This window comes from Cryptotermes secundus, unplaced genomic scaffold, assembly GCF_002891405.2.
Source record: "Cryptotermes secundus unplaced genomic scaffold, Csec_1.0 scaffold73, whole genome shotgun sequence".
NCBI classification, from domain to species: domain Eukaryota; kingdom Metazoa; phylum Arthropoda; class Insecta; order Blattodea; family Kalotermitidae; genus Cryptotermes; species Cryptotermes secundus.
The window spans coordinates 2,013,903-2,027,654 of NW_019738871.1; the positions used below are offsets into that span (position 1 = coordinate 2,013,903).

A 13,752-nucleotide genomic window follows, 5' to 3' on the forward strand; every position below is an offset into this window, starting at 1 on the left:
GCAAATGCTGTAATAGTACCTCCGGCTAGACCATGACCAGTCCCTATTATTCGCTTACCATTCACTACCATTCGATGCTGTATGATCTGAGATACTGACAGTCTCATTAAATAGGCACTGAATAAAACAAAATTACCTCATTTTTGGCAACATGTTTACCTGTCCAATATTACAGCTTTTGTCGAACCAATTTGTCAATGCATACTAGCATCAGTGAAATGACAGTGCTGGGTGAGCCATATCAAGACTCTTGTCCATGAAGATGGCACTGTGATGTCATTTATAAAAGAAATGCTAAAAGGTGCAGGTTTCTGCATTTGTCAGGCTTAGAATTCTGTGAAGGAGGCAGCTGAGGTTTGATCATGGAAGAAGTTTTATATGAGGGGCAGAAATGGATGTCTCTCATAGGTTTCACTTATGAGGAAGTGAGGAACATTCAGAGTGTTACTTTACGAAGTTACTAGAGTGAGTTGCACGATGTTTGATGAAGAGAACCTCAGTGAGTGGTTATTATTGGACAATCTTAAACCAGGCTTTCAGAGTGACCCATTGTTTGTGCAGCAAAAAATGTGATTGAGGAGAAAGGGGGTGAAGGAGTATGTAGATCTTGACCTGACACTCTCATGTGTAGAGAGACTAAAGTGAGAAGTAAGGGTTTAAGTATGACATAAGAGAGAGGAAAATTTGAACAGCTGTGAGTAAAATACTTAACCAAAGATTACAGGCTGTTTGTCACAATGTATCATGACGTTAGAATAAATAGTTCTTGAATTAATTTAAAATAATGTTTGACTGTTCATGTTTTTCTGGTTAATGCTTCATACTTGTAGTTGATCTGTATAATTGACAGAATAACATGATTTGAAGAGAATTTTTGAGGGACCAAGAAGGTCTCATCAGTAATGATGATCTTATGTAAGATTTTAGATTTTCACAGTGATGACTGTGAAGAATGCTGTCTTCTGGGATGTGGCGCCGTGTAAATCTTGTTTGAACCGACATGCACCCACCTGGTCACAGATTTTTCTACCCTGAAGATGTAGGGGATATGTTCCTCTGAAATGTCAGTTCACACAAGATCTAAATAGTGCCACATCCCAGGAGACAGCATACTTCAATGATGATGTTTTTTCACAGTTGCAAATTGATTGCTTTGGGTAATGGTACAGCATGTCGTGAAACAGAAGCATACCTAAGTGATCTGATTAAGAATGGTTGGTTTTATCCTCTGGATGTGCAGTTCACTATTGTGAGTGAACAAGGAGCGAGTATCTACTCTTGTAGTCCTGTAGCACAGAAGGAATTTCCAGACACAGATCCAAATGTCATCAGCGCAGGTACTCGCATTGTCAATTAAGATTTTCAAATTTTGTTGTATTTTTATTATTACTACAGCTGCTTCTGCTTCAGTTGCTCAATATCCTGTGTTTCTGTAATGCCAATGATGTATGTAATGTAATATAAATGTTTGTGTCTATAAAATGCATTCCTTGTAATGTAATTTGGGTAGAATGAAAGAAGCTTTTTGACTGTCAAAGATTATCATTTGGTCGTATAAAAAGTCTTGGTTTTAGATAGTAAACTGCGTTTTCACCATCATGTTGACTACATATGTTCTAATGCATTAAATTTGCTAGGATTTATCTGTTTTTTTGCATGCAGTTTTTCTCTTCACTATAGTGAAACTATGCATAAGAGAAAATAGAAAGGTTACAATTTTATGTTCCAGTTGATCTGAACAATAAAGTGTCTGATTTTCTTTGTAATAATGATTCAGTTTTTAATTATTTAAACTTTATAAAACACTATTGGAGGCAATATCTTGATACTTTATTTCTTGATAAAATTTTCAAGGACAGCACCAGCTAGCATTCTATTAGGATGCTGCTGATCTTCATGAATGCAGAGGATATTAGGGACTTTCCACTTTTGTTGTGAGCACTGCTTCAGGAATTGGCGCTTGAGCAATGTACTCCACAGCTGCAAAGAGCATCTGATGGTTCTTACATGCTTCTGATATACATATTTCCCACCTCAGGATAGGGTCTCTTTCTTGATTCTGTTTAGTTAATTGCTTCCCTTAATGTGTTATTTTAATTTTCTTGTTTTAGTCTTTAGTTTAATTTTTGGTTTTGTGTAAATTTATAGTGCTTGTCTGTTAAAGGCTCCTTGATACTGGCAAGCACACAAAGGAATTGAACAATGACAACAACAGTTGTTATTATTGCCATCATAATTGTTGTATTTTTTTTGGAAATATTAGTACTGAGTTACAGATTTTGTTTACATGAAATTTGTTGGACGTAACCTCAAAAAATCATCATACTGTTGTTATGTTGACTGATAAATAATATTCTTTTTTTTTTTTTTTGCAGAATTTGTAAGAATGTTTATGATCTGTAGATTTCAAATTCCTCCCTCCCAGAATGCATTAGTAATAGCCATCAAACCATAAGCCAAATGTAGATTTCATGCAGCAACTATTCTGTTGTTTTGCAATTTACAAAATGGTTACCTCATCAAATATAGCATATTTTTTTGCAGGTCTGTCCATGATTTAAGGATCCTAGATTGTGTAGGTATCACAAATGTTGTGCCCTCGTTACAAGTTTGTTCGTCCACACTGTTGTTATTATTGATTATGGGAAATTAAAATATATGGGGTTGAGGTGGTGTACAATGGTATAATATCCATACCAAATTTCGTGATAGTCATTCAAATGAAGAGTGCTATCTTCTGGGATATAATGCCAAGTAGTCCTCTGAAAACGAACATTTCTGAATAACATCTCACCTCCGTTTTCAAGGCTGAAGAATATGCCAAGCAAGAAATAAGCAAGATGTAGAGAAAGCCACCTGCTGGAAACCCAGGGTTGTGTGGAAAACAGGAAGCAAAGTCACTTATGGAAAATCTGGGATTATATAGAAAACAGGTGGGAACTTCAGAATTACTCATGAAGTTCCCTCCTGTTTTCTTAACATCCCAAGCTTTCGGCAAGCAACTTGCGGAAATGTGTTACCAGATTCACTTTATGGAGTAGTATATTTAAATTTTACCAGGGGACTGAGACAACTGTCATGTTAAAAAACTTCCTACATTTCCTTCAGATCATGTGGCCATAGGACGAATGCATCATCCAGATATAGGACAAACTTGGATGATGAATAGAGTCCAGAATTGTAGTTTGAAGCCACACCACTGTCAGAGAGCTGTAAACTCAGTACCTACTGATAATATTTGTGCAATGCAAGATCTGCCTGGAAAGGTAATGTGGTTAGCAGAAAAATCATGGAAGAGTTTCTTATTGTTCAACATTGTTTCTAGTTATTGTTATGATTGCAGTTTCCTTGGCACGAAGATTGCAGGACCCTCTTGGTGAATTAGTGAAAGTAGAGCCAAAGCATTTGGGTGTGGGCATGTACCAACATGATGTGCCTGAGAAGGAGCTGAGTTGTGCACTTGATGAAGTTGTAGTAGAGTGTGTCAGCTTTGTGGGTGTCGATGTAAATATAGCTTCTCATTGCTTACTCAGGTAATTTCAAGATGTAATTTGTTTAACACTGTAAAGAAAAACGCAGAAGTTGTTAGACATTAATAAGAAGGTTGGTATATGTTTTTTGTTTTATCACCAGAATGCTGGGCCAAATTGTAATATAAATAATTACTAAATCCTTTGAATGTATAGAAGAGTTCAAATACACTACTTTATTTGGAAGTTGGCTGCACTGTTACACTTTGCTCCTCCATACAGTAATATCATATTTGTCAGTTTGTTGAGTGAATACTCTGCATTTTGTGCCATTCATCGTGTGCATCTACTTTAGTGAACACCGCAACAGCAGAACATCAACCTTGTATGACTGTGTGATTGCTTTATCCAACTTGCAATGCTGCCTCATAGTTACTATATGCAGTGTTGACATATCTTGCTAACAAAACAGCTGCAACTATATATATGTATGTATGAATGTTTCTTCTTGCCTAAAAATTTAGAACGTGGTGCTTATATTTAAGTTATGTAATTAAAACTTACCCTGTAGGTCCTAAAGGAAACTTAATTTTGGAAACTATGTGAATGTGAAGAGCAACGTTATTACTGGCGTTTATAAAAATTAGAAATATTGGTACATCTTTTATGTATTTTGTTTTCAGGAGAGTAGCAGGCCTGAATTCTTCAAGAGCTGAAAAGATAATTGAATGGCGTTCGAACAATGGGCCATTCATTAATCGGCAGCAGTTGAAACAAGTGAAAGGCATTGGACCAAAAACATTTGAGCAGTGTGCTGGTTTCATTAGAATAATTCCAGAGACAGCTCAGAAGAAGTGAGTAATCTTTATATGGGGCAATTCATAAACCTGTGACCAGACATTAGGAGGTTGATGAAGAGATAATTTGGAGTAGAAAATGTAAACACACTCTTGTCTAATTCATTGCTATTTTAGAGGTGTTTCAAAATGATAGCACATGTTGGCTGGAGCAGATGCAGAGTGCAGAATGAGAAGAAAATGTTAGCTGATATACATCCTGATCCATCGTCTAGTGCTTGTCATGTTGCATATGAAACAGATCTCTCTCAAGAATATTGTTTGATGTACATTCTAGATAGGAACTGTTTTTATCTTTTCATGTACAACTTGTACAAGGACTGCAACCAGCAAATAATAGTCTTCACTTCCAGTTCCGTCATTGGCTTGTACATGGAATTGTAGATGAACCTGACTTTTGGTGCCTTGTATTCTGGACTGATGAAGGAACATTCACAGCATACATGAAAGGGCAATGGAGAATCCTTGTGCTGCTTGACACTCTTCATTTCAAGAAATATGTCAGTGTTTGGGCTAGACCCACAGACATTTATGTAGCTGGACCACACATGATAGAATATCATCGCAGTGGAATCCACTGATTTCCATGACAAACATGTTGCTTTATGTTGGAGGATGTAGTCCTTAATGTTCACGTGGCCATGTGATTACAACAACCATACCTTCCCGCCCACTTTCCATGCCAAATAGATAATTGATTCAACAACCATTTTCCAGATGTACGAGATGCCTGTCTGGCCACTCTAAAAAAAAATATGGCTTTATGTAGCACAAATGTGTAACAGATTATTTTAATTTACCTGCATAATTTCCATTTTGAAGTGTGATAATGAACATCCTCTTAATCTGAACACTAAAGGTTCAGTGTAATATTAGTACAAAGATAATGCTTCTTTTGGCTTGTTTTGGACTTCATCCTTCGTCTGGCATGTAAAAGACAAAAGACCACAATGTTTCGGAGACTGGATCTGTCTCCATCTTCAGGTGGGTAAGGAAGGATAAACCTACTTAGTTGGGCCCGTTAGAAAGAGCTAGTCTCAATCACTGATTGGGCAAATGATGAATGTGACTGAAAATATATGTATTTTGTTTCAGGAATACAAATTCAGCTGAAAATAGCAGTCAGCGTAAGAAACAGAAGTTGTCTATTGATGACACAGAAAATCCTCTGGACAGAACATGGATTCATCCTGAATCCTATTCTGTAGCATTAAGGTAATACAGGGTCTTTTTTAAATCTATTGACAAGTTCACAGCTCTGGCCTTCACTATAACCAGGGCACCACCCAGGAATGAGGTGCATGTGAATTTTGCCAATGAGTCAGCATGCTTGACAACCGATAGTGTTTTGAATGGAGACAGATAATTAACTTGTAGACCTCTACGTGGTATTATATTCATGCATGGGCGTTTGTTTAAAATTTATCAGCAGTTGGCAGGAGTTTTCAGCGCCATGAACCATTTGTTCCCAGTTAACAGTTAGTCAGCAGTGTGGTATGACATGATTTGCTATATTTTAGAGCAACGTGTATTTCTTTATGACACCTATGTGCAATACATATCTCCAACCATCATTACTGGGGATGAATCTTGGATTTATGGATGTGACCTTGAGAGAAAGCAGCAATCATCTCAGCGGAAGACGCTGAATTCACAGCTGCCAAAGAAAGCACAGCAAGTGTGAAACAATGTCAGTTCCCTGTTGATTTTTTTTTTTTTTTTACACTGAAGGCATCTTGCATAAGGAATTTGTTCCACCAAGGCAGTCTGTGAATAGAAACTTCTATTGTGATATTCTGAGGTGGCTGAAGGAAAACGTCCAGGCAAGTGGCGCAACAATTGCTGAGCTATGCATCATGACATCTTGTCCACCCACATGTCACTCCTCGTGCTGTGATGATTGATTGATTGAATTTTCATTTCTTCTGAAATGTCATTCGATTTATGATCTAGGAGTCAGTTTTATTTTCAGTGTTGATGAGCTCATTTTGTGTGTTTGTATAATCCTTTGGTCTTCACTTTCATATGTCAATACATCTTGTCAAAGTTTTGTAAATGTTAAGGTTAGTATATGAGATTTGACATTTGGCAGTGAATGCCAACATCACATTCTTCTGGGATGTGACACCATGTAATTTCATAGATAGGTAGAGACATTTTAGAGGAATCTGTTGGTCTTCCTTCAGGGTAGAAGAAGGTGGAGGTAACAGTTCCCATCAAAATGTTGGCACCTGTCCACCAAAGTATATGGTGTCACATCCCATAAAACCATAATCTTAAGTTTAGTATATTTTTTTAATAATGAAGGTTTGAATGCCTGACAGAGGATCAAAGCAGTCAAAGAGCTCATATGGTGAAGGACATGATTTCAAGCAAATAAAATTTACAGGAAGCGCAAAAAACTTCTGAAGTTGGAGAAATTAAAGCACACTTTTGGAGTAACTTCGATGTTAAGGAAGGCTGTTTTAATAGGCCTCTCCTTCACTGCTTTTCAAAATTTGGNCTACGTTACCGTGGAGAGGAGGGGGGTTCTCAGTCGCGCAACATGTTACAATATATATATGTAATGCTCCATAGGCTAAAACAATTTGGGCTGTCACTTTTGAATGGATCACCTAAACAAACTGGCGGACTGGGATGCCAGAGTCATCCCATTTTGTGTGTATTCTCATAAAATATATTTGACTCAATTTCACCAAAATATGGACTCATGCTGCTTACCAAATGAAATCTGCATTTCCACATGATTTTTACTTTGATGTCCTGGATCAAAAGCATAGACAGACAATGGAATACTAAAACACAGAAATAACTATTTTGTTGCTTCCCTAGCTTAGCAATGTTAGAGGATTTTTTTTTTCATTTCATGCATCCTGTTGTGTTATTATATACAATTCTTTATTAGAGTCCATTGCAACACAACAATGCAATCAGGGTTGATAATGGCTTTAATAGCCGAAACCTGTAGCTAAGCTAATTTTAGCGTTGACCATTGTATTGTTGTGGTGTGACGGACTCTAATAAAGAATTGTAAATGTTAGAGGACTTCTTGTGTATTTTTAATCTTGAATATCTGAGAAGATGGAATTTGAGAGTCCTATACTGCACGCTACGCAAAATGAGTTTTTTCATGTGGTTATCATCATGAAATCATCATGTGTGTGTGTGTGTGTGTGTCTGTATGTATGTTTATTGTATAGCATATACGTACATTCAGTTTATGGCTACATATTTCGTTGTTATTAGGTTCATTGCTAAATGTGGTGCTAAGGTGGAGGATTTGGGGAAACCAGACTTCGTCAGTAAGATAAGCATCACAGTAACAACAGCAGGTAAGTTGGTCTCAACCATGTGCCATTGAAGGGTCTTTCTTTTCTCGTGTCTGGTATTGTGGTAAAACTTAGAATAAACTTCATTATTTGTAACTGTTTAGAAATGTAGATTGGTGTAAGACTTACTAGATATTCCAGGCCAAAGGTCCACATTAGTGTGCTTCACAGCTTCACAGCAGTTACATCAGAGTTATTTAGCCATATCTTATTGAATTTTTCATGATTTTTTTTTCAGTGCAGGTGAACACTGTAATAGCCCCTTTAAATAATTTATTACTGCTTTGTTCCAAATCCCTATTTATTCGATATTCATGATCATCTTTCTATTTTATTCGATGTTTTACGGTTGAAACTTAACTAAAAGACTGACTGACTAAGTGCAGCTGAGTCCTTGAGAAGCTGCCAGTTGCTGTACTCAAGAATTGAAAACACTATATTTAAGTAATCTATAAATGGATCAAGAATAGGTATATAAATACAGATATAATAATTTTAAATTTGTGGGTGGTTGGTACCTCATCTGAGCCCATAATGAAGAAGGTATGTCTGACTATAGATAGTGAAGAATACAGTGTTTCTCTAGTGTGATTAATATCAAGGCTAGTGGGGTATAAAAAATCACAAAGGATGCATTTGGAAAATATGTGTATGTCACTGGATGCAGTGATTCAAATGGATGACCTATTCTGAATTGCCTCTATATCACAAAATAAGGTTATCAGAACTCTTGTATTTCTTTCATTTCAGCAAAAAGGTTATGAAGTTAAATATTATTTTCTATGAACTGAATGGGGCATGCGGTAGCGTAGTTGGTGGAGGCACTATGCTACAAGCTGGAAGGTTACAGGTTCGAGTCCCGATGCAGTGGTTTTCTTTTCAGTTGACCTAATCCTTCCAGCTGCACAATGACCCTGAGGTCAACTCAGCCTCTAACAGAAATGAGTACCAGGAATATTCCTGGGGGTTATTGGGTGGCCGGTGCATAGGGCTGACAACCTTACCACCATCTGTGAGCCAATTGTCTAGAGAAAATGTGGGAGCCTCTACATCTCACAACCCTATGGGCCTTCACAGCCTGTTACAGGGATAGCTTTACTTTAACCTTACAAACTTAGTGTGTAAAAATAATCAGTATTCTGCCCAGCCTATTAAATGATCTTAAAAACCAGTGCTGGCGCAAGCACCACAACTTGAGAAACGTTAGTCTGGGACTTTGTATACAAATGCATTTTATCGAAGTGTTTAACATGTGTATAGGAATTTCACTGTGGGCGTAGTTGTTTCATTGTTGTTGATAAATTATTTTAGAAATGTGTTATGTAAATTTCAATTCTGTTTTAAGTATATGCCCATCAGGTTTAAAAGAGTTAGCAGAAGAATTTGATGTGCCAGAAGCTCAGATGAAACTTATTACTGAAGGACTAAAAGTGACACCTGAACACGACTTGCGATCAGAGTTCCAGAAGCCCCTTTTCCGCAGAAGTATCTCATCTCTAGAAGATATTCATGCTGGAGCAGTACTCACTGGTAATATATTTATTTCCTGTTTCTCCAAAATATCTTTTAGGGTAAACTTTATTAATGTAGATGAAATTGGAAAGGAAACAGGGAATGACAGAAGTGTGGGAAAACAGATAACTATATGCTCAAGGATTTCAGTGACAAGTTAACTTCTTTTTATGATGACAGTTTACTGATTATTTATTTTGATACATCATTTAAAATGCTCAAAATATGGGAAGGAAGATAAGACTCCAGGAAGCTAGGGGTGCATGAATTTTCGGTATACTGAATACATTTTGGTTTATTGAATTTGTTTGTCACCAAAAGTTGAATTTCTTTTTCACTGAAAAGGAAATAAGGCAAAACTTTCTTCGGCCAGTTGTGATAGGAATATATTTTCTACATATATACCTCAGAGCTGGAATTAGTCCCCTGTAGTATTTTTGTATGGTTATTTATTTTGCTGACATTATACAGGGTTACTACAAATGATTCATTCCATTTTGAACACTATATTGGTCGCCCTGTGCTTTTCCGTTTACACAACCAGTACCCTTAAACTGCTGATACCACCGCAGAATGCTCTGTTTACATGGTGGTTCATTTCTATGGGGTGCTCTGAATGCACGTTGCACTGCAATAGCAGACGAACATCTCGCATATTCCAGCACACAGAAACTCTTTTCCAGCTTCGTCGCCATTTTCTGAAGCACTGAACTCATGCTGCCAACTGGTGTATCATGGTGCAAACTTGATGAGTTTGCGGTTCTTTTCATATATCAATCATATTTGTATATGTAATACTTTGGAAAATAAATGTTTTGAAATGGAATGAATCATTTGTAGTAACCCTGTATTTTACAATCAAGACGTAAGCAGCGTACCTTTGTTATTAGTTCAACATTTGCTTGCAGCACACAGCCACTGCAGCAATGGCTGCAATAGACTGATGATTACTGCAGCACAATGTGGCCATTGCAGTAATACTGAAGAAATTTTTTGTGTGTTGTACAACAGGGATAAGCTTAAGAAGAAGGGAAATTCATAATATTTTTAAGAAAAGGCTTAAGGAAGGACACTGCGTAATTTAACAACAAGGCACCATTTTATGGCTAGAGTAAATTACATTCCTTTTTTAATCTGATAGGAATTCAGTTTGTATTTGTTGCAGCTAAATTCAAAGGTGGCATCATGAAAACTCTAGTTGCAATGTTAAGGCTGCATTTCCCTACAGAGAGCTGTAAAAACTGTCATAGATATACAAAGGCAAAAATATATTAGTGCGTGTTACCCCAGAACATTTAGTGTGGAGAAAGTGAGGATGTCCAGTATTTTTTTTTCTTGAATTTCTTCTCCCTTATTTTGATGATCACTATGTTTTCTTTGTCTAGAGAGAAGACCGTCTTTTATCACTGTATTGAAGAATTTTACTGTTGTGAATGAAGTATTTTTTTTTTCTATATTTCAATTTCTTTGCCCTGATGGAACACATGCCTTTCCTTCCATGCCAAGTAATTTTTTCTTATAAAAGCAATCCATTGTCTGCTATGTACTGTGTTCTTACTGAGGATAGTCTTGTTTTTAACTTTTGCCTATTTATTGATTTCTTTTTTTCTGTTCTGTATAATTGGTGACTCATCGCATATGGTCTGCCATCTTTGACAAAGAACTGGAATCATTACTGACTGTCAGTGGGTAGTACAGAATGTTTCCGAGACCACAGACCTCATCATCTTTTGCCATCTTGTGGCAGGATGTATGCTAAAAGCGCTTTACAGGGCTTCTCTGTAGATAGTTAGAATGAGATATGAAGTGAAATAATAACTGTTTTTTTTATTTATATAATTATGTGAAAAGAACTCAGTAAATAAATTTGAGTGTGCTTTATAAAAACTTATGAGGCAAAGGCGTAACTGTGTGATTCTGGGTTGTGTATTGTGTTTATTATGTTCAAATATCAAATGACAGACTCTGCAATTTTTACAGGTCGTGTACGAAATGTAACACACTTCGGTGCCTTTGTAGATATTGGAGTGGGCATTGATGGTCTGATTCCACAAAGCCGACTTCGTAACACTAGGCTGCGACTTGGAGACAGAATTGAAGTGAAGGTTTTTTCTCTTGATATTATTCGTCGCAGGATATCCTTGGGTCTTCTGCGAGCTCTCTGACATGTTTCAGTTTGTAAATGTAACTCTCCTCACTTGTACAGTACAAGTCAAAAGAAAGAAACAACAAAGAATACTGAGAATAAATCAGTGACAAGGTGATCTGAAAACAGAATTGCATTTGCTTTTCAAATTTGCATTCTACAACTCCATAGTAGGAAAGCCTGTTTGATGTAGAATAAGTCATACATTTTAATAATAAATTGATTATCAGTTCTAAGTCTTGTTTTATAGATAACAAGAGGCAAAGAATGCAAAAACTGTAACATTAATGACCAACTTATAAATCAGTTGTATAATTACACTGAATACCTGAGCTGTTGGTAGTAGAATGTGTAAGCTTTTGTACAACAACTAAGCAGCTGGTCAGCAGTTCTCAGTAAACACAAAAATTAATTATAGACAAATGATTTACAAATATATGAGTTCATCAAAAATAAAAAACTTAAGTACAGAGAATGTAAATGAGTATGGAAAATATGTTATAAATTGAATTTTAAAAACAAATGTAATATTAATAGTTAGCAACAGATCAATTGAAGAACATTTTCTGAACACCAGGCCACATAATAAAATACCATAGGCATCCATATAACATCGCCTTGAGTATGAGGGGTGAGCCATAAAACTGGCCCTAGCACTGCGACCTTCAATGGTCTATTGTGCTTCCCCTTTGGATTAACCCTTTATTAATCCTACACTTCGAATGAAATGTAGGACTTTGTTTACGGGGGCATCATAAAAGTCACTTGATTCCATGAAGAACTGACCCAGGTGGCGATATCTTAAATAAGCTACAGCCTCACAGTCACATAAGGTGTGTGTGGCCGCTGCATCTTGTAAGGACCTCTCACAAGTTGGGTTGTCTGTCAGTCCCACTTTGAAAAGGTGTCCTTTTAGGTGGCAGTGTCAAGTAAGGAATCCTACCACCCATCTTAATTGTTTTCTTTTTAATTTTAATGTATCCCTTGTTTTTTTTTTTGGCAGAGGGTCCTGATATAAATCCTTTTGCCTGTTTGAGTCCAGTTGTCGAATCCCAGTGTTTTTTGTGATTTCTGTTAGTCCAGTCCCTGATTGCTTTCTTGGCAACTCCAATTGAGATGGCGCAAGCTGGTTCAGGTCCTATGAACGGCCGTTCAGATCCTGTTGTTTCCAGCTGATCTGACATTTCATTCCCTGCAATACTCTAATGACCTGGCACCCATATCAGCTGAACTCTGTTATGTCTGGCCAGTTGTATGAGGGATTGGTGGCAGTCCCCAGTTTTGAAGTGATTTTGTGTGTACCAAGTGCTTTGATAGCAGCTTGACTGTCTAATAGGATATAGATGTTCCTATTTCTATAGTTCCTATCTAAATTCTCAACTGCAAATGCCTTAATGGCATACACCTAACTTCACCATACTCAAAATAATAAAATTATACAAGAGTAGTCATAGTGAGTACTGAGTACTGGATCTTTATGTTATCAAACAGTAAATTTGAACAAGATACCTACTAAGTTCATATGTACTTCATTATTCCAATGAATAAAATGAATATTCATCATCAGTAATCTGTCAAGACGACAGGTCCACAGTCTCTTTCAAAACAGTTCCTCCACTTCATGCGATCTAGAGCTTTCTCCTTCAAATGACAGTATCCTCTTCTGTCCCCAAGGTCATCCAGCATCTTCTTACGTCTTCTTCCTCGTCTTCTTGTCACTTCTATCCGCCCATCTATCTTTCCTTCGATAGCTTCTTTTAGAAGGCAGTTTCTGCGTAAAACATGACCAATCCAATTAGCCTTCCGTTTTCTTATTTCATGTAGGATATTCCTCTGCTCACTGACTCTAATTAACACTTCTTCATTTCTCACATAATCGGTCCAACTGATCTTCTCCATTCTTCTCCAACACCACATTTCGAAACTTTCCAGATGTTTCTGATCTACTGCCCTAAGTGTCCATGTTTCAGCCCCATACAGAGCTATGCTCCAAATGTAGCATTTCACTAGTTTCTTCCTCAAATTTAAGTCCAATTTGCTGGTAAAAAGATTCTTCTTCTTGCTAAATGCAGCTTTTGCCATGGCAATCCTGGATTTAATTTCACAAGTACACCTTCCATCATCTGTTAACAAGCTACCCAAATATTTAAAACATTTCACATTCTCCACTTGTTTTTGGTCTATCTTTATTGTGACTGGGGTTGGTTGTCTCGAAATTTTCATTACTTTTGTTTTCTCCACATTCATTTCCATGCCATAGCACCTTCCAATTTCAATTAGTCTATCAATCATGCCCTGTAGCACAGTTTCTTCCTTAGCCATTAACACAAGGTCATCTGCATATTTCACAGTTTGAATAATTTGCCCTCCTACTTTGAAGTCACCGAGCCCATCCAGAGCTTCCTTGGTAAGGCATTCGCTGTACAAGTTGAACAGAA

At 36.9% G+C, this 13,752-nt stretch overlaps 1 protein-coding gene across 1 annotated transcript in view; it reads left to right on the top strand.

Annotated features, from left to right (window-relative positions):
- LOC111871051 (S1 RNA-binding domain-containing protein 1) overlaps positions 1-12,008 on the top strand; it is a 29,173-nt gene extending 17,165 nt beyond the window's left edge. The window contains exons 11-17 of the mRNA XM_023863791.2: positions 1,138-1,337; positions 3,344-3,533; positions 4,154-4,324; positions 5,423-5,542; positions 7,574-7,659; positions 9,016-9,186; positions 11,149-12,008. Of these exons, the coding sequence (XP_023719559.1) occupies positions 1,138-1,337; positions 3,344-3,533; positions 4,154-4,324; positions 5,423-5,542; positions 7,574-7,659; positions 9,016-9,186; positions 11,149-11,333 (1,123 nt within the window). The 3' untranslated portion in view covers positions 11,334-12,008. The remainder of the gene's footprint in view (positions 1-1,137; positions 1,338-3,343; positions 3,534-4,153; positions 4,325-5,422; positions 5,543-7,573; positions 7,660-9,015; positions 9,187-11,148) is intronic.
- Positions 12,009-13,752: the final 1,744 nt, after the last annotated feature.